Source organism: Balaenoptera musculus, chromosome 8 (genome assembly GCF_009873245.2).
Source record: "Balaenoptera musculus isolate JJ_BM4_2016_0621 chromosome 8, mBalMus1.pri.v3, whole genome shotgun sequence".
NCBI lineage: Eukaryota > Metazoa > Chordata > Mammalia > Artiodactyla > Balaenopteridae > Balaenoptera > Balaenoptera musculus.
The window spans coordinates 60,349,220-60,374,202 of NC_045792.1; the positions used below are offsets into that span (position 1 = coordinate 60,349,220).

At 52.2% G+C, this 24,983-nt stretch overlaps 1 protein-coding gene across 2 annotated transcripts; it reads right to left on the reverse strand.

Moving 5' to 3' along the window:
* Nucleotides 1-242: 242 nt before the first annotated feature.
* Nucleotides 243-23,994, reverse strand: TRIM3 (tripartite motif containing 3). Of its 2 annotated transcripts, none has more exons than XM_036861861.1 (12): nt 23,850-23,994; nt 15,937-16,102; nt 10,342-10,573; nt 9,970-10,121; nt 9,584-9,764; nt 8,570-9,302; nt 8,362-8,465; nt 2,774-2,941; nt 2,415-2,583; nt 2,090-2,160; nt 942-1,082; nt 243-815 (listed from the first exon to the last, which is right to left on the reverse strand). In XM_036861861.1, the coding sequence occupies exons 2-12, from the start codon at nt 16,065-16,067 to the stop codon at nt 663-665; spliced, it is 2,235 nt and encodes a 744-aa protein (XP_036717756.1). In that variant the 5' UTR covers nt 16,068-16,102; nt 23,850-23,994; the 3' UTR covers nt 243-662. The 2 variants fall into 2 exon arrangements, with proteins under 2 accessions (XP_036717756.1, XP_036717757.1); XM_036861862.1 differs by having other exon boundaries at nt 252-815; nt 23,824-23,994.
* Between the last annotated feature and the right edge of the window lie 989 nt (nt 23,995-24,983).

Sequence of the window (24,983 nt, forward strand, 5' to 3'; positions counted from 1 at the left end):
AGCAGATAGCCAAAGGACTCACTATTTCTGCAGGAGACGTGGGTCTGGGGACAGGCATTTAGAGGTGGCTGAGCCCCAGGCGTTCCCCCTCTCTGCTCTCCTCTCCTGAAGCTTCAAAACATCAGGGCACATTTGGGAAGCTGGGTCCCCTACCCAGCTGCTTGCCCACCTTTTCGTCAAGAGGTAGTTGCACCCTCCCCTCCCCTCCCAGCCCCGGCCCACAAGAAAGCAACAAAACCATCGTGGTGAACACATTTATTTAATATGAGGGGTGGGTATTGCTGTCTCTGTCAGTGTGTATGGGCTGGTAGGGAGACAACCAGAGGGACTTCTGCCCTGGAGTAAGAGGCTGTTCTGGCCCCAGGCTGGGGGTGGTGGGGAGCAGACTGAGGGGATGGGGTGGTGTGTAAGGAGGGGAGGGCAGGGTGAAGCTCTGCACACATCCTTGGGACCATGGTCCAGGCCCACCCAGTCACCAAAGCAAGAACCGAATAAATAAAGTGCAACCGTGGGGCTGGGAGTGGGGAGAGGGAGGGCACCGGGCGCACCCACGCCCGCAGCCCACATTCAGTGCTGCCAGGTCTGGCCCACCTCCTGGCCAGACCATCTTGTCCAATCACCCCTATGTCCGTCCCTCCAAGAGCCAGGCAGGCCCTGTGCAGCTACTGGAGGTAGCGATAGGCCTTAAAGCAGTGGTTGCCCGCGTCGGCCACCACCACGTGGCCATCCGAGGTCAGTGCCAGGCCCTGCGGGCCATACAGCGGCTCTGCAGATGTGTTGATATAGGACAGGAAGGAGCCAGAGCTGTCGAACACCTGAGGAACGAGTGGAGATTGGAGGGAGCCGTGAGATCAGGCAGATGAGTGGCATTTGGGAAGGGGGTGCATGGGGCCCAGCGGGAAACCTACCCCTGGTGCCAACCCTGGGCCTTCCTTCCTCACCTGGATGCGGCTGTTGCCCCAGTCAGCCACGATGATGTTTCCATTGGAGTCCACAGCTACTCCCGTAGGGGCATTGAACTGCCCATTGCCCTCACCGTGGGAGCCGAACTTGAAGAGGAACTCTCCGTCGGCACTGTACACCTGGCAGGGGAAAGGGCTGGGGACTGGGGACCTGGCCTCAGGCAGAAGGCGGGGCCTTGGAGGAGGATGGGGTGAAGCCCCAGGGCTGAGGACCCCCAGATCTGCAGCTATAAACCAGTTCTTCTTCCCAGGCTTCACGTCCACGCATGCCACTGCCTACTGGACACCTCCAGCTGATGTCCCTTGGGCAGCTTATCTTCCCTGGGAAAGTAGTTCTTCTTTCTCCTTCCCAGTGACTGGCAACACCCAGGTAGCCATGAGTCATTCTCAACTCCACCTTCTCCTCTGTTTGACGGCCAATGAATTACCACAACCCGCTGACTGTATTGCAAATCTGTACCCTATGCATATATTGCCACTGCAATGGTCCTCAGCTAGATTATTGTAAAAGACTGATCTTCCTGCCTCTAGTCTCACCCCAGCCAGAGCGATCTTTCTAAGACACACAGGACTGCATCACCCTCCTGCCCGCAATCATTCAGTGACTCCCCATAGCTCTTAGGAAGAGAGCAAGCCCCTTAAGGGAATGAGCAAGCCTCATTCTCACCTGGCACCACTGCCCTCTTCAAACCTCATCTGAACTACTTGTAGTTTCTTGACTACATGGTATGAGTTCCCACCTCCTTGGCTTCTCCTGTCCCCCTACCTTCTGGTGAATTCCCACTTGTGCTTAGTCTCACCTGAATCAAATGCTCCTGCTACACCCTCACCCAGTTTCCCTGCACTCTCCTACCACAGAATGTTATCACATCACACTGTAATATCTTGGCACCTTCTTCTCTTCCCCACTAGACCATAACCAATAAGATAGGGAATGTATTTGCTGTATTCATCACTGTATTCCCAGCTTCTAGCATAGTGCCTGGGACAACGCAGCCACGCCATAGATGTTAATTGTTCAAATGAATGATCTCAAGGGGGAAAAAAGGGAGGTGAGGGAGAGAGGAGTCTTGTGCGAGAGGAAAGGGTGTTGGAACAGTGGTCGTGGAGGGAGGGAGGACACTGACCTTCACGGAATGGTTATGGAAATCCGTCACTACAATCTCATTCTTGTTGTTCACAGCCACAAAATGGGGCCCTGAAAATACAAAGTGGACTCTCTGGCAGTAAGCCAGGATACTGAGTGGGATGGGGAAGAACATCTGGGATGACAAAGCTGCGGTGTGAGGAGAGGGGTGGGGTCTCTGGGATGATGGTGCCAGGGTATAGTGAAGGGACGGGGTCCCCTAGGGCCAAAATATAGGAGGAGGGGGTCCGTAGAGCTGGGACATCCAGGGGAGCTCTCTGGGACTGGGGTATCGGAGACTAGGTCTCTAAATTCTTTCCCAATACCTGCAAAGTGGCGGTCAGTGGCCCCACGGCCCCCAAAACGGCCAACCAGCTTGCCATTGGGCTGGAAGGTAAAGACGCAGCAGGACTTGTTGTCGACCACAATGATATGCCCATTCCGGTCTACAGCCACTCCCTTGGGGCCCATGAGGCGCCCAGCTCCAATCTTGGTCTGGAGGAAGGGGATATCCGTTAGGGGCTTTATCCTGCCCGGTGGGGAGAGTAGTCCCAGCCTGGCACCAAAGCAGAACCTTAGGCTGAGGATGGATCGAGCAGTCCAGGTCCTGACCACCAGGAGGCACTAGAATGGTCATCTCAGCTGGCCCCAAGGGTGCAGAGTAGAGTGACAGCAGGCCTCTCACCTTGAACTTGCCCTCAGGGGAGAAGATGCTGACCCAACGGTTGTCATAGTCTGCCACGACAATGTCTCCATTGGTGTCCACGGCCACACCTGTGGGACGCTGCAGCTGCCCAGGCGAGCGTCCTCGGACCCCAAAGCGGAACTTGAACTGGCCTTCATTGGAGAAAACCTGGAGCAGAGGAGCAAGGGAGGGAGTGGGCAGGAGGGGAGAGACTGTGGGCACAGAGGGAAGGGAGCAGGATCCTGAGGGAGGAGACCCACCCCCATTCATTCATCACTCAACAAGCACTTCCTGACACCCTGCTGTGGGTAGAATCAGACGTTGCCAGCGCAGACCTTAGGGGACATGCAGCAGAGGTGTGAATGGGACTGTAAGAACGTGAAAGGGGTGAGAGGTGGTCCCAGAGCAGGGGCAATCCGAGCTAATAGCCTAATAAGGATGCCAAGAGATGAACCAAAGTTGGCGAGTAAAGAAGGAGGAAGAAAGGTGTTTAAGCAGAGTCAGCAGTATGTAGAAGGCACAGAGTCCAACAGGGGCACTGCTTGAATTCAGTATGGGCACTACTTGCCTAGTGTGGATGGAGTGCAGTGGGCACTCCCGTAAAGAACAGAAGGAGTAAGGTTTTATTCTGGGTATGATGAGAATTCACTGAAAATTTCTGGGCAGGAAAGTGACAAGATGAGATTTGACTTTGTAGTATAATAAGAAATATATTTGAGGGACTTCCCTGGTGGCACAGTGGTTGAGAATCTGCCCGCCAACACAGGGGACACGGGTTCAAGCCCTGGTCCGGTAAGATCCCACCTGCCGCGGAGCAACTAAGCCCGTGTGTCACAACTACTGAGCCTGCGCTCTAGAGCCTGCGAGTCACAACTACTGAGCCTGAGTGCCACAACTACTGAAGCCTGAGCACCCTAGGACCCGTGCTCCGCAACAAAAGAAACCACCGCAATGAGAAGCCCGCGCACAGCAACGAAGACCCAAGGCAGCCAAAAATAAACAAATAAATAAATTTGGGAAAAAAAAAAAAAAAAAAATATATATATATATATTTGGCCTTTGTCCCCAGTGCCTAGCACAGAGCTCCTCAAACCCTTAGAATTTCCTGATCAATAAGAGTGTCTTTTGTCATTCATAAGGAGTCCCTTTTGAGTTCATGCTAATGAGGTGACTTAGGGCGGGGCCCCTAGATGGCTTCAGGATGGGGCTGGTCACCAGAAAGACCATCTGACTAAAGGGTCGGAACTTTCAGCTCTACCCACCAACCTCTGGGAAGGAGAAGGGGTGGGGAGCACAGATTAAGTTTTATAAAAATTCTTGAACAACAAGATTTGATGAGCTTCCGGGTTGGTGCCAGGAGGGTGTGTACCCCAGTTCCACAGGGACCAAAGCTCCTTATACTAGGGACTCTTCCAGACCTCACCCTATGTATCTCTTACCTGGCTGTTCATCTGTATCTTTTATAATATCTGTTATAGTAAACTGATAAACATAATTAAATGTTTGTCTGAGATCTGTGAGCTGCTCTAGCTAATTAATTGAGCACAAGGAGTGGGTTGTGGGAACTTCCAATTTATAGCTGGTTGGTCAGACTACAGGTGACAAACTGAACTTTCGATTAGCACCTGAAGTAGGGGCAGTGTTATGGGACTGAGCCCTCAACCTGTGGGATGTGATGCCATCTCCAGGTAGATCATGTTGGAATTGAGTTAAATTTATAGGATCCCTGGTCGGTGTCCACTGAGAACTGGAGAACTGCTTGGCGGTGTTGGAAAAAGCACATGGGAGCTTTTTCAGAAAGAGCACTCTGGCTGCAGGGAGGAGTCGAGACTGGTAGCTGGCCGGCCAGTCAGAGGTGCTGCAGTGGTCCAGGTGAGAACTGATGATGGCTTGGACCAGGGCACTTGCTGGAGGGAAGCAGATGGATCAAGAGACATACAGGAGGAAGACTCCACAAGGACTTAGCAGCAGACAAGAAAGGGGTAGGTAAGGGTGGGGGAATGGACAAGGATTAGCCCATCCAGGCTATGAGGCTGATAAGGTAATCTGGACAGAGGAAACCTTTCAAGCTCTCACCCTCTTCTACTTCTTCCACCTTAGCAACATGCTCAGGTCTCACCATCCTAAAAGCACCTACGATTTTAACGCTCCTCTCCTCTATAGCTAAGCCTTCGTGCTTCTCCTTCACAGCCACAACATCACTCACTGCATAAGCCTCACACATTGCTTTGTTATAACTCTAGGGACACAAGATAAATCAGAGCCAGGAGCAGCCTTGGAGAACTCGAGTTATGGGCCTTGGCCTTGTTCTTTGATCCAGATGTTCTCCCTCCTGCGTGGACTGAGCCCCCTGCCCCTGCACCATCCCCATTTCTTAGGCCCGCAGGGCTGTTTGAACTGGTCTCACCAATGGACATCACTTCCTCCTGATGTGGACCTCCCATCATGCCATCCCCTGGCTGATCAGAACAGCCCCTGGCTGCTGCCCTGGTCCCCTGTGGTTGGACAGCACTTGCCAGCATGAGAAGGCAGGCACCACGGGCTGAAGAGGTGCTGTACCACCAGCTGGGTAGTGAGGCAATGTGTCTGCCTCCTCCACTCCGAGCAGCTTAGTTTCTAGCTCAACACTGAGGCTTTAGGGGGTCTTCCTCTTCCCATCCTATCCTAACCTATCCCACCCATTACACCTGGCCAACTCCTACTCATCCTCCAGTTCTCAGAATTTCCAGGTCACTTCTTCAGAGAAGGTTTTAATGATCAACTCCATCTCCTATATCAATATACACACATAAAGTTAAGTCTCCGTGATATATGCTTTTTAGCTCTTTTCATAACAACTGTCACTCCTGTCACTAAATAACTGCTAAATATCCTTGTCCCCCATCTAAGGATGTAAGCCCCAGGTGGGGCAGGGACTGTGTCTGTTTTGTTCGCTGCTGCATTTGCAGCACCGGAATAGCAACTGGCACACAGCAGACATTCAACAAATGAACGAATCCGTCAGCTCACTCGCAGACCAGAATCGGACGCCTCCCCTTGGAGGCCGCACAGCCATCTCAAACTCACCGCACGCAAAAGTGAATTCATCAACTTATTCCCAGGCCCGCTCCCAAATGGCAACACCGCCTACTCAGGTCACCAAGCCCTGCAATTCTTGATCCCTCCCTCTCCCTGGACATCTGATGGCTCATCAAAACCTGCCGTATTTGCTTCCTTATCTCTAGAATCTGCCAGTGCCTTAATTTGATCCTTAACATCTCTCTCTTTTGCCATGGTAGCAGTAAGCAACTTCAGGATCTGAGTCTACTTGGGGGAGAGACCAAAACAAAATAAAACCAACCAACCAGGGATTCTGGTAGAGAATGAAAAGTGCTATATGGCAAAAGGCTGAGGGAGCTTGGAGGAGAGTGTGATTAGCATTCTGCCTGAAGGAAATGAGGAAGTTTTCACAGAAGAGCTGATAAAATTTCTGGACTCAGACAATTACACAAGGATGTAATACATCCAAATCAAATTCTTCATTCAGAATCACAAAACGTTTCTTCTCTTCTGTCAGCTGATGCTGATTCAGCACAAGGAGAGGATCTGCCTCAGCTGCCACCATAGCCAGGTCCAAAGGAGGAGAAGTTCACGAGAACCCCAATCCTCACGAACCGAGGGGGCGGTCACAGTGCATCTGGCAGCCTGGCCCACAGCACACCTGAGGACCCCAGAGTGAGAGAACCTCAGCTTTGGAATCGAGAGCCAGGCTCCTAGCAGCTATGAGGTTGCTGCGTGGGTGGCAGCAGGGGCAAGGAGGATGGCTGTAGTAGAAGGGAGTGTCTGGAGGGGGGAGGGGCTGCACTAGGCCCTCCCTCTTAAGTCCCCACCCTGAAACAACAGACAAACACAGCCCCTCGTCAGGGAGACAAAGTGGCACATCTTTCCGGGGATGTGAGTACCTGTGTGTGTGCGCCCCAGGGGAAGTTTCCCAAACCTCAACGTTTGTGCCAAAAAGCATCCTTGGCATAAGAAGGAGGAACGGAGTTGGAGGGTGGAGGGTGTGATGGAGTAGGGCCTCGGCACCACCCCTACCCATCCAAACCCCTCCACTCCTCACTATCCAGCCTGGACCCAAACGCCTCCCTGCGCTGACCTGAGCCTCTCCTTTCCTCTGCTCTTAGGAACAAGGTGGGAATAAAGGCGGGCTAGACAGGCTTGGGAATATAGTCATGGAAGAGTTCCTGGCTCCTTCAGTAGGCTAGGTGGAAAGCAAGGGCCAGGAGAGCAGACACTGAGGTGACAGGTCTTTGGCAGAGCTGCACCTGTGACAGGGGTACTCAGGCAGAGGGTCAGGAAGAAGTTTAAACGTACAGATGTGAAGTAAGGATCTTCAGGGAAAAGTTTTACTACCTGACAAAATGTTTCCAAGAACTGAAAGTTTACAGTAGTTAGAAACAATCCTGTACAGAATAAAATCAAAGTTCCACAGCTTCCTCTCCACAACCATTTACAGCGTGACCTCAGCTACTCCACTCCTAAGAGTAATCTCCCTCCAGCCGCCCTGGGATCCTTCCAGTTCCCTGAACAATGCCCTATAGCACCTTCCACCTCCTGGCTTTTGTCCCCACCTGGACAATGGTATTTTCAACAACAGCTAACAGTTAGAAGGTTCACTTGGTGTCAGGCACAGTACATGATGTCATTCAATGCTCCCAGCAACCCTCTGAGGTATTCTTTTCCTAATTTTACACATGAGTTAACCTAAGCTCAGGGAGGTCACATGACTTGTCAGTAAGTGGCAGAGCTAGGATTCAAGCCCAGGTGTCTGGTTTCAGAGCCTGAGCTTTGAACTGCTCTGCTGCGCCTACCACACTGGTGCCCGTCACTAGGCTCTGCCTGTTTGTAGGCTCACTACAAGGAAAAGAGAAAACCGCATCTTCTGGCTTTATGGAGCTCAGAGTGCAGCAGATGCCATGTCCCTTCAAGTGGCAGATGCTTTACTCAGGTGTGTGAGGCACTGGGAGGGCCAGAGGCAGGACCACCTATGAGGATGCACTATAGTCTAGCCACTGGAAGGCACCCCTTTTCACCAGTTATCCCCGTTTGACCGTCTAGTCAACTGGACGTTTGCGGAGACGGGCACGGACGACACGCATTCCGGATCCACGCAGGCATGTTGGAAGATGGTGGGGGAGGTGCAGAGACTGCATCCTGACCACTGTGGTGGGCAGAAAGCAAGCCAGCCAGGTGGAGACTCAGGTGGAGGCAGAGGGGAGGGAACAATGAGCCAGATCTTTGGGGTCCAGGAGCAGGTCTGGCCTGAGCCGCAGCCTGGGAGGTAGAGGCTGCCAGCACAGTAAACCCTGGTGCCTAACTGTGAAGGTGCTGGTTACGGCTGTGGCCCTTGTGGAACGGATGGCGAGTGAGTGGGTGAGGGGTGGTGCTATGATTCATTGCTCTTTAAGGAAAGGTACTATCTGTAGGGTTTCATCCTTCAGGAGGCGACCTGTATACTTTGTTGGGTTTTTGTTTCTTTGTTTGTTTTGTTGTTGTTTTAGTAGGCTGTAGCTTGAGAGCTTCTATTTTGGTGTTAGGGGAGAGCTTACCTGGATACACTGGTTGTTGCTGTCTGCTACCACTATGCGGCCGCTGCTGGCTGCGGACACACCCTGTAAATTGGTGAATTCACCCTTCTCCCTTCCACGACTGCCTGTGGGGAAGAAACGGGGTGGAAGCAAAAAATTCACACTGAGGTCATTTTGAGTCTCTGGCCCCGCCCCATCCCCCTCTAGCTCCGCCCCCGGCTCTCTGTACCAACGCGGAAGACGAGCTCGTCCTCAATGGGGTTGTCCTTCCGTTTGCCGCCGGTGCTGTACATGGAGCTGGGCCGACGCACCGCCTTCTGGCGCACGTGGCTGCCCGGGCCGCCAGGGGACTTGACGCGGCGCTTGACGTCGTCCGGGGAAGGTGGCAGGTCCCCAGGACGCAGGGCCCGCACGCGGAAGGGGCTGCCGCGCACCGGCTGTCCGTAGAGCAGCACCGAGAGGAGCAGCTCGCCTTCGGTGCGCGCCGTGTACACCAGCTCGTACGTGCCGTTCTTGTGGTCCACCACGGGCACCGGCAGGCGTGTGCCGTCGGGGCCCGTGATCTCCGCGCGCAGCTCGGCGCTGCCTGTGCGCACCAGCCGCCCATCCTTGTCTTTGGTAGTGACAGTGAGAGAGGCGGGCTGGCCCACCAGCGCCTGGCGCAGGCCCTCGCCAGTGGCCACCGTCTCGTGTGCAGTGGCGCTCGTAGTGAGCAGCGCACCCAGATTGAGCACCGATCGCCGCAGCCCGTCGACCTCGAGGACCAGTTCCAGCTGCGCGTTCTCGTGCGGCCGCTCCGGGAAGGCCTGTGCTGCCAACGCCGCCAGCCGCTCTCGCATGTGCTTGCGCACGAGCAACACCTCTGGGGCCGAGCCCAGGCGCAGTGCCTGCTCAGCGAAGCTGCAGCTACTGCCGATGTGCTCCTGCCCCTGGCGCAGTGTGTCTAACTGGGTCTGCAACACCTGAGGAGGGGTTAGGGGAGGGTTGGGTAAGCAGGCTCGTGGAGGGGAAGGTGAGGGGGGCGTCTCTGTGATTCCTGATGAACTTGTGCTATGGCGTGAAAGGAATACAAGAGGGTGAGTGTGGACGAGGGACACAGATGCCCGCAGTACCTACTGGCCACGCCAGAAGGGGGCAAGTATAGACTAGGGGAAGGGGTGCGTGGGTGTGGGAAGCAGGGGACGCATAGAGGCAACAGGCCATCTCATGATGGACGGTGGTGGGAAAGGGTGAGCAGACGCACCTTCTGCTTGGCTCCACAAATGGCCTCCAGGTCGCTGACCAGGGCCTGCTTGCGCTGCTGCAGCGCTTGCTCCAGGTCCTCGAAGGCTGCGCTGATCTGGGCCAGGGCCTCCGCCTTGCGCTCCTGCAGCTGCTGGCTGATGCCCCCCACTAAGGCGATGGCAGCGGACAGCTGTGGTAGTCTGGGGAGGGGAAACAGCTCATACCAGGGCTGCTTGAGGATGCCCTCACCAAACCGTCCCTTCTCCCTGGAGACCCTACTGCCGCCCTCCAGGATTTCCCCTCCCCAAGAATTTTATCTCCACCCTCCGGAAGGTCCCTCCTCTGCCCCTGCTGAAGCACCGTCCCAGATGGCCCCACCAGCGCGGGCTCCCGCCGGGCGCCTACCGGCCGCGCACCGCCTCGAGCTGGCGCTGCAGGGCGGCCTTGTGCTGCTCCACCACGTCGCGCAGTAGCACGGTGCCGTGCTCCCGATGCTCGCCGGCGCGGCACTCGCCGCACATGGCCGTCTCACAGGCCTCACAGTAAAACTCCATCGTCTGGCGGCGTAAGGACTCCCGTCAGGCAACGACTAGACACCACACTTCTCTGTCCCCTCCCCCCCCCACCTGCCTTCCTTGCCTCTCACCTTCCAGGTGCACCCCCCCCCCACCTGGACCACTTAGAATACCCTCTCACCCACAGCCACTCGGCCCCTCCCCCGACCTCTCCTCCCCCTCCACCCCAAGTCCTGGCCTCACTGGGCCTGCTTGGGCCCACCTTGCCTTCATGGTTGGGGCAGGAGAGGGGGCGGCCAGCCACTGCGCTGAGGGGGTGGGGGTCCTCGGGGTCGTGGGCCCCATCAGGTGCCTGCTGCATGGCCTCCATGAGGCTGCTGATGAAGAAGTTGTTCTGCAGCGCAGAGACGCCTTGCTCAGGGAGGATGGACGTCTGCCGACACACTGGACAGGACAGCGTCAGGCTCTGGGCAGGGATGTAGTTCTGGAGGCATCTGGCCAGGGAGGAGGGGAAGTCAAAGGGACGAAGGGGCGGAGCGGTGTCAGTGCACCCCTCCTCTCACCTGCCATGGGTGCCAATCCTTCTCCTCACAGGTGTGCTGTTACATTCATTTTGAAACCTCTCTGGCTGGCACACGCATCTTGTCCTAACAGCAGGGGTAAAAGGCCTCACCTCTCACAACTGAGTGGCAACACATCCCTGACGTCTCTCAGAAGATCAGACATACCCACATTCCTCACAGTGTGCACAGACACAAGTTCACCTTTCACAGGTGTTTACAATCCCTTCTCACAGAAAATGTGTGACTACCTATCCCCGCACCATTAACTCATTAAACATTTACTGGCTGCCTACTCTTGCCAAATTTATGCCAAGCTCTGGGGATACAAAGATAAAGCACAGTGCCTACCTCTAAAATACTTCCCGTTTGTAGAGAAAAAAAGTAACAAAATTAGAGTTTGTAGAAGTAAACAGTGTGATGATTAAAGGCATGGGTCCTGGAGCTAGGCTGCCTGGGTTCAATTTCCAGGTCAGTCAACTCTTATACTGTATGACCCCTGACAAGTTACTTGACTTTTATGAGCCAAGAATCCCTCCTTTGTAAGATGGAGACAGTACAGGCTTCACAAGGTGTGGAGAATTAAATGTAAAGTGCTGACATGCCTGTACAATATATCGTACAGAAAGTATGATATATTGTAGTATTACAATACTATTATAATACTAATTATAGCTATTAGTATTACCTATCATCAATATAAGGAACACAGAAGATGCAGTGATAAGGAAATGCACGGAAGGGGCCTCTGGTAGTAGAGAGGGTAGCCAGAAAAGGCTGAAGAGAAGGTGACGTAAGCAAAATCTTCATGGACAAATAATTGTTAGTCTGACCAAGAAAGGTGCAGGGAGAGGAGGAAGGGTGTTCCAGGTACAGAAGGTGGCCAGAAACAGCATAGTATGAGTAGGGAATTATAAGCAGTTCAAGATGGCTGGAGAGAACGTCCAAGGCAAGGAATGCTAAGGGAAGTCTGGAGAGAGAGGCATGGGCCAGCTCGTGGAGGGCTCCTGGGTCACATCAAGGAGCTCAGAAGTCATCTCAACAGCACGAGGGAGTTGCAGGAGCATGGTACGGCCAGGTTCACATTTTACCAAGTCCCCCTTCACTGCCTCTGTGTGGAGGGTGAGCGTGAACATGATGAGACAGCAGACGACGGGGAGGAGCATCCTCCTCAGCATCCAGCTACCATTTACTGAGCACAGTGTGCCAGGCTGTGCTTTGCACTTGGTGTTTGTTAATGGCCTCAGAAAGGGTAAGTGGTCCAAAGTAACGAAGCTAGTAAGCACAAGAGCCAGATCCAAGGCAAAGCGTGTGCTTAACCAAGGTACTCTTGTAATAGTCTAGGCAAGAGGTGAGGAAGACCTGGATTTAGGCAACAGCAATGCAGACTGAGGTGGAACAAATTTGAGAAGCATTTAAGAAGTGCAGGGCTTCCCTGGTGGCGCAGTGGTTGAGAGTCTGCCTGCCAATGCAGGGAACACGGGTTCGAGCCCTGGTCTGGGAAGATCCCACATGCCGCGGAGCAACTGGGCCCGTGAGCCACAATTACTGAGCCTGCGCATCTGGAGCCTGTGCTCCGCAACAAGAGAGGCCACGATAGTGAGAGGCCCGCGCACCGCGATGAAGAGTGGCCCCCGCTTGCCACAACTAGAGAAAGCCCTCGCACAGAAACAAAGACCTAACACAGCCATAAATAAATTAATTAATTTTAAAAAAATTAAAAAAAAAAAAAAAAAAAGACAGGGAGGCCATCAACATTTAGGTGGCTTCTGTAGCCATGGGAGAGGATATGATCACCAAGAAGCGGATTACAGTGCCAGAGCACCCAGCAAGTACTGAAAGAGGCGAGCAAAGAGGAACGGGCAGAGAGGTAGGAGGAGAGAGAGTGTCAGGGCAGCAAAGTGAGTAGTGCAATTTCAGAAGCAGGGAATGAGTAGTCATCAGTGTCAAAAGCAGCTGAGGAGTCAGGGAAGGTAAGGACTGGAAAATGCCCATGGAATTTGGCAACTGTAAGAGTACTTTTGTCTGTGAAGAAAACAGTGAGTGGAGGGAGGGGTAGAGGAAGGAAGGCTTGACTCTGGCCAGTTGAAGAGTGAATGGGAGGTTGGAAGTTTGAGTAAAAAGGAGGTTGATGGGTTGGATGGCAGCTGGGAAGGACAGAGGGACAAAGGAGTGTTCTTATCTGTTTGTAATGCGAGGCTTGAGCATGTTTGTAAGTTGAGGAGCCAGTAGAGAAGGAGGGAGGGAAGAGACTAGAAGACATGGGACGAGGTCTGGGGATGGGAGAGTGGCTTAGGTTGGCTGGAAGAGGAGGAGTAGACCCCATCCTCTGGATGGAGGGAGGGGAAAATGAGGTGGATGCACTTGAGCACAGGGGGCAAAATTACAGAGAGGATGCCCAACTTGCCTTGGGCAAGGTCAGCTGCTGAAAGCGAAGGAGTGGGGTGGTGGTGGGAATCCAGGAGGACAGGGAGGCTGGGATTAGTCACTGAAGGGAGGAGGAGAGGAATCTTACTAGAAACAGACTGACGGCAGCTGTGTTTGGAGACCACAAATTTGTGGAGGGAAGATTTACATGTTGCAAAGTTTCCCATATCCTCAATCTCTTCTCTTAACGTTCTCTACACTTCTTGATCTGAATTAATTAATTTTTATTTATTTAACAAACACTATGTGCCAGGCACAATTCTAAGTGCTTCACAAATATTAACTTATTTGTGACCTAGTTTCCCCTTCAGTCTTCTAGAGTTGAGGGTGGTTTTTGTCTCATACTCCACATTCCTCAGGACCAGAAGGTGGGGTTGAGTCCTCCCCGCCCCCAACTGGAACATTTCTAAATTCTTCTTCTTCAGCTCCTTGGAAGCTCAGGCCTTCTGTCTACAACACCCCTCCTTGATGTCTCCGCTGACTCAACGGTTGCTTCCCCACTGGCCGAAGTCTTTCTTCTGGCTCACTCTCTTCTGTTACCCTCCCTCCCACCCCAACACACACACTCCTGCCATCATTCTCGGTGGCTCTGACATCCACAGGGTGACCCACCCACCGTCAAGATTTCTTAGTTCCTAAGCTTCCTCTCACCCCCTCCCCCAGTGATCTTTTCCTCCAGTTCACCTCAGCTGTCCACTCCCAAGCTCCCGGCACTACCTATGTCTCATCACCCATCACGGCATCAACTACGAAATCTGCATTTCAACCATTCCACTCAGTTCCCCTGTAACTCTCTCCCCAGCTTTGCTGAATCTGGGGTTCACCCTGAATACCTTTGAACTCATCAAGATCTCCATCCTACGTGTTGCACATACCTGGCTTACGACTGCTTCCTAACTGGCTTCCTGTTTCCACTCTTGCTTCTCTAGAATCCACTCTCCAAACGGCAACCAGAATGAGCTTTAAAAAAAATCTAATTTATGGAATTCCCTGGCAGTCCAGTTGTTAGGACTCCGTGCTCTCACTGCCGAGGGCTCGGGTTTGATCCCTGGATGGGGAACTAAAATCCCATAAGCCATGCGGCGCGGCCAAAAAAAAAAAGTCTAATTTATGTCACATTATTTCCCTGCTGAAAAAAAAAAATCCTCTGGTGGTTTCCCACTGCATATAAAACAAAATCCAAAACTTTCCTAAAACTGCCAAGCTCCCCCGTGAACTGTTCTGACTCTTTCGGACCTCACTTCATCCCACTTTCCTCCTCACTCAGCCACGCTGGCTTCTCCCCTGGTCTCTGAACATGCCCCACTTACTCCTTTCTTAAGGCCTTTGCATGGAACAGCGCAAAGATAATCCTGTTGCCTGGAACAATCTGTACATGTCTGTTTCCTTCTCGTCCTCAGGTCTCAGGTCAAATGTCACCTCCTCGGGGAAGCCTTCCCTGATGACTCTACGTAGACTAGCCCCTGGCCCAACCGCCCTCACTTACTCCCTGTTTATTTCCTGGAAAACACTTAGTCCAAGCTGTGACTCTCCTGTTTGATTATTTGCTTGCCTACTGTCTGTCACCTCCCACTAGAGCATAAGTCTTTGAGAGCAGGGACCAAGGGATAAATGAATGAGTAGCATTAAGAGAGAAGGCTCTGCAGTTAAACCTGGATTCAGACCTCGACTATTTACTTGCTGCGGAGCCTCGGAAATATCTCTTAATTACTTAATGACTCTGAACCCTAGTTTCCTCCTCTCTAAAATGGGGATAATAAAGTATCTGTTGTGAGGATTAAGTAAATCAATACATGTAAATCACTTAGCCAGTCCCTGGCAAATAGTAAGCAATCAATACACGGTAGCTATTGTTATAATTTCTCAGGCACTGATTTTCTCCAAGAGTGCTCAGTGATCTGGGTATAGGAGAAGGTATGGAGATATCCAATTACGGCTCAGATCCAGGATTGAGCTTCTGCCACATGGGTTTAGAAAAGGACAAAGGTGTGTGGGAATTGCAGAGGCCTATGGTCCACCATGGGATTCAGGATGGGTAGGAAAGAAAGGGAGACCAGGAAGGAGATGGAGGCTGGGAGAAGACGGAGCAGTCAAGGGCATTGGACATCTACATCCAGTCAAAGCTGGTGTAGTGAGAGTGGGGTAATGGAAGCCAAGAGTGGGATCCTGGAGTTTGTAACCACAGAAGAAGTGGTATTATTCTGGGTGATGGCAAGATGCAGGGCGTCGTTGGGAGGGTGTCTGACTGAGGTGGCACAGGACTACATTTATCTGTAGTCTGACTGTATGATGATTTGATTACTATCTTTCTCCTTCACTATACTGTAAGCTCCTTAAGAGCAAGGATCATATCTGTTTTTGCTTATCACTGCTTGCCCAGCGCCTGGGACAGGTCTGGCACATAGTAGTTGCTCGATAAATAAATATGTGTTAAGTGAATGAATAATAGATAGAAGCCCAGAGGCTGGGAGGGGTTGCCTTTCATTCAGTGCCTCAGGACAACAGTGAGGACAGGCAGGGAGGACAGACCTAGCTTTGAACATCTTCCCACTGGTCAGAAAGTTCTGGGGCCAGAGCTGGTTGAGAGTCTCAGCTCTGCCTGATTTCTCTGGGGGTGTCGAAGGCTGCCTTGGCGTTTGGACAGGGGCAGAGAAGGCCCTGTTCTGGGCAGGGGCCACAGCCCAGTGTTAGGAACCTCTGTTCCTCTCACAGGTTCTTGCACCGAACCCTTACCTCCTGTAGGCTGGGGTTCATCTGCTCCCCTCCATGTGTGCACACATCTCCCTCACCTCTTACAGGTTTACACATGCCACTCCCTTCTCCGGGGGGCCTGCAAGGTCCTCATCCCTCCCCGGTACACACACCCTCACCTCTCACAGAAGGTGTGCAGGCAGGGCAGCACCTTGGGGCACCGGTACCGATCCAGGCAGATGCTGCACACCAGGAACTGCTTGTCCATTGGCTGGACCTCTGGGCCAGGGCTGTCCTCCCTCTTCGCCATGGTGCCCACGGATGGCTCCTGCCACTCACACCAGCCTGTGTACGGAAAGACGGTCAGCACCAGGGAAGCCAGCAATCCCTCCCTCCACCTGATCCCCATCACTCAAAACCCCTGCAGAGCACTAGCCCCATCTCTTCTCTGCCAGGGACCGAGCAGCGTGAAGAACATGGACTGAGTACCCTCCGAGCCTGCTGCTCTGGTTAAAAGCACAGGCGTCAGGTTAGATTGATTTCAAACCCAGCTCAGCCTCTTACCAGCTATGTGACCTTGCACAATTCATACACCCTCTCTGAGCCTCAGTTTCCTAATTTGCAGTTATGGAAATAATAATCCCTACCTCAAATGGTTGTTTTGAGAATTTGCGATAGTGTATGTCAAGTGTGTGGTACGGGGATGCCCTTCACTGACACACCCACCCTTCATCTCCTCTGCCTCCCCCAAACCCTCCCCCAGGAGACTTTCCTGATGGAGTGTCTCTCCTCTGACCACCTGCAGCCCTTCTACCTATGCTCTGACCCACCTCCCAGCACAACTGCCCGGGATCACATTCTTTTCCACATCCAATCAGTATCCAGGTCTCGTGGATTCTGCCTCCCAAATACCTTATCCCCTTTTCTCCAACTGCACAGATACCACCCCCAATTCAGGTGCCACCAATTCTCTCCAGCGATACAGCAACAGCCTCCTAACTGGCGTCCTTGTCTCCTCGCCTATGCCTTCTCATCCCTCTCTCTCACAGCCAGAATGAGGCTTCTAGACACAGATTCCATCTTGTCACTAACTCCCTGTTTAAATTCTTTCAATGGTTCTCCATTGTCCAGAGGACAAAGTCCAAACTCCTTAAATTGGCCAACAAAGCTTAGCTTTGGCCCATACCTCCCTCTACCACCTCACGTCTCATGATTCTATGAGTAGTCACACTGGTTTCTTTCTTTTCAGTTCCCGGAAAACTCCTTGTTCTCTTTTGCTTCTGGGCAGTCACACATTCTGTTCCCTCTGCCTGAGAGCCTCTTCTCACCCCCACTTCGTCTGGCTAACTCTTGCTTATCTTTCAGGTCTGCACGTAAATGTCACTTCCTCCAGAAGGCCTTCCCTGATTTCCTGAAGTCTGGGTGAGGTGCTCCACCTTTATGTCATTCTGCACCCTGTCTTCCCTCCATCCTGGCCCTTATACACTATACTGTAATTTTCTTGTTACTTCTCTGCTTTTTCCATAATATGCAGAGTTCTTGAGGAGAGGCATTATATTTTATTTCTTTTTTATTCCTAGCACTTAGCACAGAGCCTGACATAAGGATTGGTCTATATTTATTGAATTAATTCAGTAATTCAACAAATGTTTATTAAGTGCCTACTCTGTAAGGCGCTGGGGATAGAGTGATAAACAGAACAGATATGGTCACTGTCCTTGTGGTGGGGAGGTAGTGAAAAGTAAATAAATGAATAAATATATAATTACAAATTGGGGGAGGGGAGTGCTATATAGAAGAAAAGGATACTATGAGAAAGAATGCTTTTTTGATTGGGTGATTGGGGAAGGCCTTTCCAAGCAGGTAACTTTTAAGTAGAGCTTTGAGGACTAGAAGGAAAATAGTAGGCATGAGGGTGTGGGCATCAGAGAGTGAGGGAGGGAAGTCGTTCTAGGCTGAAGGAACAGCATGAAGGAAAGTCCTTAGGCAGAGACTCACTGAGAACCCGAAAGGGTTCATGTGGTCAGAGCAAAGGGAATAAAAGGCCGCAGGTGAGTTTGGGAAGGTAGGCTGGAATGAGATCACAAAGGACCTTGATGTTAAGAATCTGGGTTCTATCCCAAATTGGGAGGGAAATGATGCAATTTACAAAAAATAAAAATAAATTAAAAAGCTACACTGGCAGCTATGAGGATTGAAGAGGAGCCAGGGTGGAAGCAGGGAGACCGCTTGGGAAGCTACCCCAGTTCTTCAGGTAGGCTGATGTTGGCTATTAGCAGAGCTATAGGCAAAAAAGTGGATTGATTTGAGAAATAACCGTGAGGTTGAGTCAAAAGGACACCACGATGGACTGGATGTGGGAGGGGAAAGGAATGACAATAAGGACTCCCAGGTTTCTCCCCTGAGGAGGATGGGCTGTGCCTAGAGACAGTGAAAGCTAAGGAGCTGATCTGGGCCATTCCATTTTAACCATGAGACATCTGAGAGGTGCCTGTGTGATACCCAGGTAGAGATGTCAAGTACTAAATAGAATATAGGAGCTCCAGGGAGAGGTCTGGGCTGGTTTTTGACTTGGAAGCATTGGCATATTAATGACACAAGGCAATGATAACAGATGGGACCATCTAGGGATAGAGAGTGAAGAGTGAAGGAGAACTCAGAGAGATGGGAGGAAGACCAAGAGTGTGTGGGATGAAGGAAGTCAGGGGAGGGGGGGGGGATTCAAGAAAGAAGGAGCGGTGAAGTCAGATGAAGACTGGAGAGTGTCCACCAGATTTGGCTGTGGTGGAACGGGAGGGGCAGAAGCCAGGTCAGAGTGATGGAAAGATGAATGGAAATGAAGAAATTAACACAGCAGTTGTAGACAATTCAGGAGAGAAATCTGGCCATGAAGGGAAGCAGAAAGACAGTCAGACTACTTCAAAACAGGCAGTGACTAGGAGCAGGTCACCACTATCTGTGCCCAGCTCGATGCACCATGGCCCTCTCTAAAAACAATGCATGAATGAAGAACGAATGAATGAATGCAGTGGGGCCAGTCCAGAGTGCAGAGCTCTCTCCAGGTTTGCGGAGGGGCAGGAGAGGGGCTCAGCTGCATGTGCCTTATGTTTATGTGAGGGTGGGCATGGATAGGGTAGGAAGGGCATCCCTGAATGTGGACACTGGGATTCTGAGGTTCTTCCTCCAGATGTGCAGGGCTCTGAATCTGGAGACTTAATACAAAGACAACAACATAGCAGGAGGAGGACAGATTGAGGGTTGGCAGAGGGAGCAGGAGGCCAGAGCCGAGCTGAAGCTTCTGTTTGGCGAAGGGGAGGGCTGCGAGGAAGAGTAGGAGTGGTCTGCTGGGCCCTTCTGGGGCAGCTGGAAGTCAGGCTCCACCTCTCTCCAAGCCCAAGGGGCTCTCCCAGCCTGTCACACAGGGGCGGAGATTGGGCAACATCCAAGCACGGACAGCTCCCTCCCTTCCCCTTCCTGCTTCAGTTCCCCACCCAGACGTGCTGGGCGTACAGCCGCTGAGGTCACACCCCTGCCTAAATCACCAAGATTCCCTTCCTCTCCTGGGCTTTTACTCCCACCTCTCCCATCTCGCTGCTCCTTAAGAGATCTGCCCCCAAGGTCCTACAGGCCATGGTTTAAACAGACTGTTTATCACAGCAGGTACTTGGAAGATCTTGAACTCAGAGCTGAGATTTCACCCTCCTTCCTCGGGCTGCCTACTGCCACCTCTGCATCCCTTATCCTTCCCATCTTTTAACTGAGGTTCTAAAGGCACTTCATTTCCTCTTTCAGCATTCATTCAACACCTCTGCTAGGCCTGGGAATACAAAGATACATACTCGCAGCTCAGCCTTCATGGATTCCACAATCTAATAAATCAATTAATGTAGTGCAATATGGTGAGGGCTATGACAGGGAAGCACAGATTGCTAAGAGTCACCTAACCTAGATCTGGGGCGAGGGAAGGATGTACAGGAGGCTGGAGGTCCAGAGAGTTCTCCTGAAGAAAGGGCCATTCAAGAGCTCCAGGATGGGTAAGAGTTACAGAGAGAATGGTGCCTTCTGCATCAGGAGACTGAATCAAACACTGTGACAGGGGAGGACTAAGAAATGAGATGCAGTGGTAGGCAGGAGCTAGATCATACAAATCTTTGTTGGCCTTACTGAGGAGTTGAGACTTTACCCTTCCCTGCTAGGGGATTAAGGCTTTATCCAAAGAGCAAAGGAGCAGGGTGGGGAAGGTGGAGAGGGTTTAAGTATAGAGTGAGAGAGCAAAAAGAGTAAAGTTTTGACTGCACCGTGGAAAACAGGTGAGGGGTATCATGAGTAAAAAGTTAAGAGACTGCCATGATATTGTAGAGGAGAGGTGATGGTGGCCTTGATTAGGGGAGTAGCAAAGGGGAGGTTGACAGAAGTGGATTTTATAGGGAGGAATCAATAGAACTTGGTGACCAGTTAGTTAGATAGGAAGAGTAGAGGGAGAAGAAAGAATTAGAGATGATTCCTAGTTTTCTGGCTTGAAAACTCTGAAAGACAAGCAGTTTGGATGGGAGGGTGACAGGCTCAGTGTTTAGTAAGAGGAATCTGAGGTGCCTATGGGACATTTGAGAGGTCCAGCTGGCAGCTGGAAAGATAAGCTGGAGCCTAGGAAAGAGGTCTGGCCTGGAGGTATGGATTTGGGAGTTGGTGTAGAGATGGTACCTGAAGGCATGGAAGTGGATGACATCACCCAGAGAGGGCATAAGATGAGAAAGGAGAGCCTCTGACTGTGCCCCAACGAACCTCAACATTTAAGGGACAGGCCCAGAAAGCAAAGCCTGAAAAGAAATTGAAAAGGTGTGGCCAGAGAGGCAGGAGAATCAGGAAAGAGATAGGAAAGCCAAGGGAGAAGAGAGCTTCACAAGTAAGAGAACAATCTTCATTGTGAAATGCTGCAAAGAGTTCCCATGATCTAAAGCCCAAAAGCAGCTGGTATTAACCTCAGGGAGTGTGGTTTCTAAGGGCTGGAGGAAAGGAAGCCAGATCCAGGGGGCTGAAGAGGAAGTTGATTGTGAGCAGATGAGGACAGCCAGTGCTGATTCCACCTGATCTTTGACATCTGCAAAGGATGTGTTTCAAGGCTTTTCAGTTTCTCCAAATTCTCGAACAGCATCTAATTTCCTCCATGACTTCCTCGTACAACCTCATGAGAGTCCCAGTATACATGATTGACACAGCTGTGAGTGAAGGTAGGTGACCGAGGCATTGTGAAAAAGTGGATGCAAGAGGCCAGTTAGGCTCACTTGCTTCTGAAAATGACTCACTCCTGGTCACTAGCCTCCAAGTGTATTTGATCATTTGAGGCTTCAGCAAAATGACAAATGACTGCAGGATACAGTCTTTGGGTTTCCTCTGAAACAGATGAAGACTTGGAGGAGGTAAAGTCCTCAAAGCCAAGGAATCCTTGCAATAACATTCGCAGGGAAGGAAAATGATGAAATTTGCAGTACCATCTCTCCCACCTCCTACTGCCAGACTGAGCAAGTAGGTGAATGAACCATTCAATGAGCTGATCAACCTATCAAACAATCAAACTTCCTGGGCACTCTGGACAAGGCCCTTAAAGTGGTTACTGGAGACACAATGCTGAAACAGACACACTCCCTGTCCTTCACAAGTTCTCAGACTAGTGTGGGAAACAGACATGGAAATACACAACTACCACGTGATAAGTGTCATGATATTGACATATTCAAACTGCTATGGCAGCAAAGAGGAGGAAGTACCCAACTCTGAAGGTGGTGGAGAATAAAGAAGACTTGCAGAGGAAGGGATGTATGAGCTGGCTCTTGGGGGACAAATAGGAGTTTGATAGGTACACTGGGAAAACAGTGAGTAATGGAACAGAAGCATGAAAAATTAAGAAACATGGACCAGTTGGGCAAGAGAGCAAGACTCAAAAGGGCAGAGGTTGTACTTGATGCTATCACAACCCACTCGATGCGAGTTCTCCACTTGCCTCTCTGGCTGCTCCTTCACTGTCCATTCCTTATATGTCTAGCTCCTCAGGGCTTTGTTCTAGGGCCTCTTCTCCCCTCACTTTCATACTGTCTGGAAAAATCTCACCATCTCCCATGGTTTCAGTTACCACCCACTTGCTAATGACTCCTAAAGCCTTATCTCCTGTGCAGAAAACTTCTTGAACCCACCACACCTGTATATCCAGCTGTACCTTGGACATCTGTACAGGGGTGATGCTAGAGACTAGTCTAAAACTGAACTCACTTTCCCCTAACCTACTCATCTTGCTGCGTCTCTCATCTCAATAAAAGCCACCACCATCCACCTAGCCACATCAGCCAGAATCCTGGGAGTCTTTTCAATTCCTCCTCTTCTTTCAACTTTCAGATATAAGGTATGACTATTATTCTTGTTTCTGCTCCTAAAATGTGTCTAGGTTAAAAGTCAGGAGATCCAGGAGCTAGTCCTGACTCTCACTAATTTCACCAATGCAAGGTAAGACTCTGGACAAGTTCCTACTCCATCCCCTTACTTGCAAATTGGGGGAGGGTGTCTTTTTCTCCCCCAAATCTGAGATTCCCAAGGTTTTCTGTCCAGCCAAAGGTCCCTACAGACTGTAATATGTACCCATGATTAAATCCAATCTTGTACTACCTTGAGTATGATTGCTGGTTTCCACAGGAAGGCTAGGTGTGTTAGAGAGTGGTTGTAGTTGTCCCCACCTCCCTTCCAAAATAAATGTTTGCTGAGTTTAGGGCACCCATGACACTCCCTCTGGGCACCCCCTACCCTAGCCTAGCAAAATGGTTTTGCTCCATTTTTCTGAACACAGGCTGTACTATATCAACTATGGGCCTTTACTCAAGCTCTTCTCTCAGCAAGAACGCCATTGTCCCCTAAGTGGCTGAGGCAGCACCCGGCACACAGAGGGTGCTCAGTATATGTTGGTGATAAGAGAGCCATGTTTAAATCACTGCAGTATCCTCTCACCAGACAGAGAGGCAAAATCAAAGGCAATAACAAGACAAGTGAACGAAGTTCCAAGGAAAAAGACCTCTACTTAACATAAAGAAGCTTTCCCATAACAGAAGTAGTAAGTGCTCTGTCACTGGAGGCATGCAAGCCAAGAGAAGCAGGGCACCTGTCAGGCCTGCAGCTCTGATTCCAATTCTGCAGCAAATCAGAACCCTGCTTAGGGGATGAATGGGCACTGACGAGCTGGACAGACAGGCAGGGAGAGACCTGTGAAAAAGACCTCTGCACCTGCTCCAACCTCCCAGATCTCATCTTCCTACAGGGGCCAGTCCTGGGTTTCTGCTTTCCACATCGGAGACCCCCACACCAGGAACAAGCCCAGGGCTGGCCTTTAGTGGACTGACCTCCCTGGGGTGCAGCCTGCCCCTCCAACCTGCAACCATCTGTCCCTGCAGGTTTGCAGCCCATGATCTGAAGCCAAGTCCAGAAGGGAGGAGGCCAGAACCAGGGAGGAGCCTGGGGTCCTCCAGGCGGGGCCCAGGCTGCAGGGGAAACAGAAGGGTCCTTTCCTACAAGAAACAGCCTCCGGATGCGGCTTCCTGTCCAGAGGCCAGAGCTAGAGGAGGAAAGGGTGTCCTCTATACCCGCCGGTGGGCCTCTAGGTGCCTGAGAAGGGAGGGGGTAGCAAGGGGTGGAAGTGTCTGCACCAGGGAGAAAGGAACCCTCGGACAAGCTGGGCCACAAGATTCCAGAGTCCCACTCAGCAGCCCCACCCGCTCCCCCACCCCCCACCATCCTCGGCCGCAGCGTTCGACACCCTCCGCCAACATACACAAGCTCCCAAACCCCGCGCTCCTCCAAGGAAGCATCACCCATCCACCCGCGCCTCCCCCCTCAAACATGGACCTCACGTGAGCAGCCACAGCCCGAAGAATCCCCCCACTGCTCTCACGGACAGGGACACGCCTCACGTGGACAGAGACAGGCACAGCTTTTGAAAAGCATCTATGCCCTCACCCACAGACACTCGGACAGACACACCGCCGCTCGCACCCGGACCGGGACCTGGGCAGACAGGGATACAAACGCACCCTTGGGGGCCGCCCTTCGCACTCACCGCGGCGAGGCAGGATGGGAGGGCCAAGACCCGGACTGCGGCCACTCCGAAGGGCCCGCGGCGCTGCCGCTGCTGCCAGCGCCCGTCCGCCCGGCTCTGCCCGCGGCGCCGCCCCACGTCCCGCGCCTCCGCCTGTCCCCGCGCCGGCGCCGCCGCCGGACCCGCCGCACAGGACGGAGGGAGGGGCCGGGGCGGGGCTGCGGACCAGCCGGGGGAGGGGGCGGCTCGGAGACCGAAGACCCACCCACGCCCCGCCCGCCGCCACGGAGGCCCCGCCCGCCCCTACCCCACCCGCACCGCTCCTCCAACTCTCCCGAGGCTTCTGCAGGAGCTGCCTCCCCTGTCGGACTGGGGAATCCTTGAGCAGGATCCCGGATCCCGGATCCCGGATCCTCGATCCCCGCCAGCTGCCTCTGGCTCCCGACGGCTCCAGGAAAGGGCAGCGCAGTGGGTCTCAGGGACTGGGCGGACGCTCCGTCACGAAAGGCAGCTGGACAGCAGGGTGTTCGGACTCTGGGAGCCGGTAAGGGCTGTCTCCTGGAGGTGCCCTTCCAGGCTTTCCTGGGGGGCTCCTACGGACTATGTTAGTGTGGTCTCTGCTGAGTAGGGGGAGACAGGGATCGCCGGTGACTCGGCACGGATCTCTGGGCGGCGGACGAGCCCCAGGGTAGAAGGGCAGTACGCAGAGCTCTGGGAGAAGGGGCTGACGGGGTAGAAAGATGGGGGACTTAACTTGGCTCAAGGTGCCTGGCTCTCCCTCAGGAGCCCCCTCGCGAGGCAATTATGGTTCAGACCATCCAGCGACTCCCTTCCACCCTCCAAAGACCAGAGCAATTCTCAGAATCATCGCCTTGTGGAAAAGCAGCCCCGGTGGAAAATAATAAAAAGTATAACAGTTAACAAGGACTGAGTGCTTATTATGTGCCAGACACATAACGAATCACTTTACATATATTATCTTCTTTAGTACTCATAATCTTAATAGGTAGCTTCTTTTATTAGCCGTGTTTTGCAACGGAAATAACTGAGGGCCCTTGGCTCCCCAGACATTAACCCTGATCACTCAGGCAGAAAGTGCTGGAACCAGGGTTTGAGCTCTGCTTATAGGTTCTGCCTCCAGTCACTTGGAGCCTC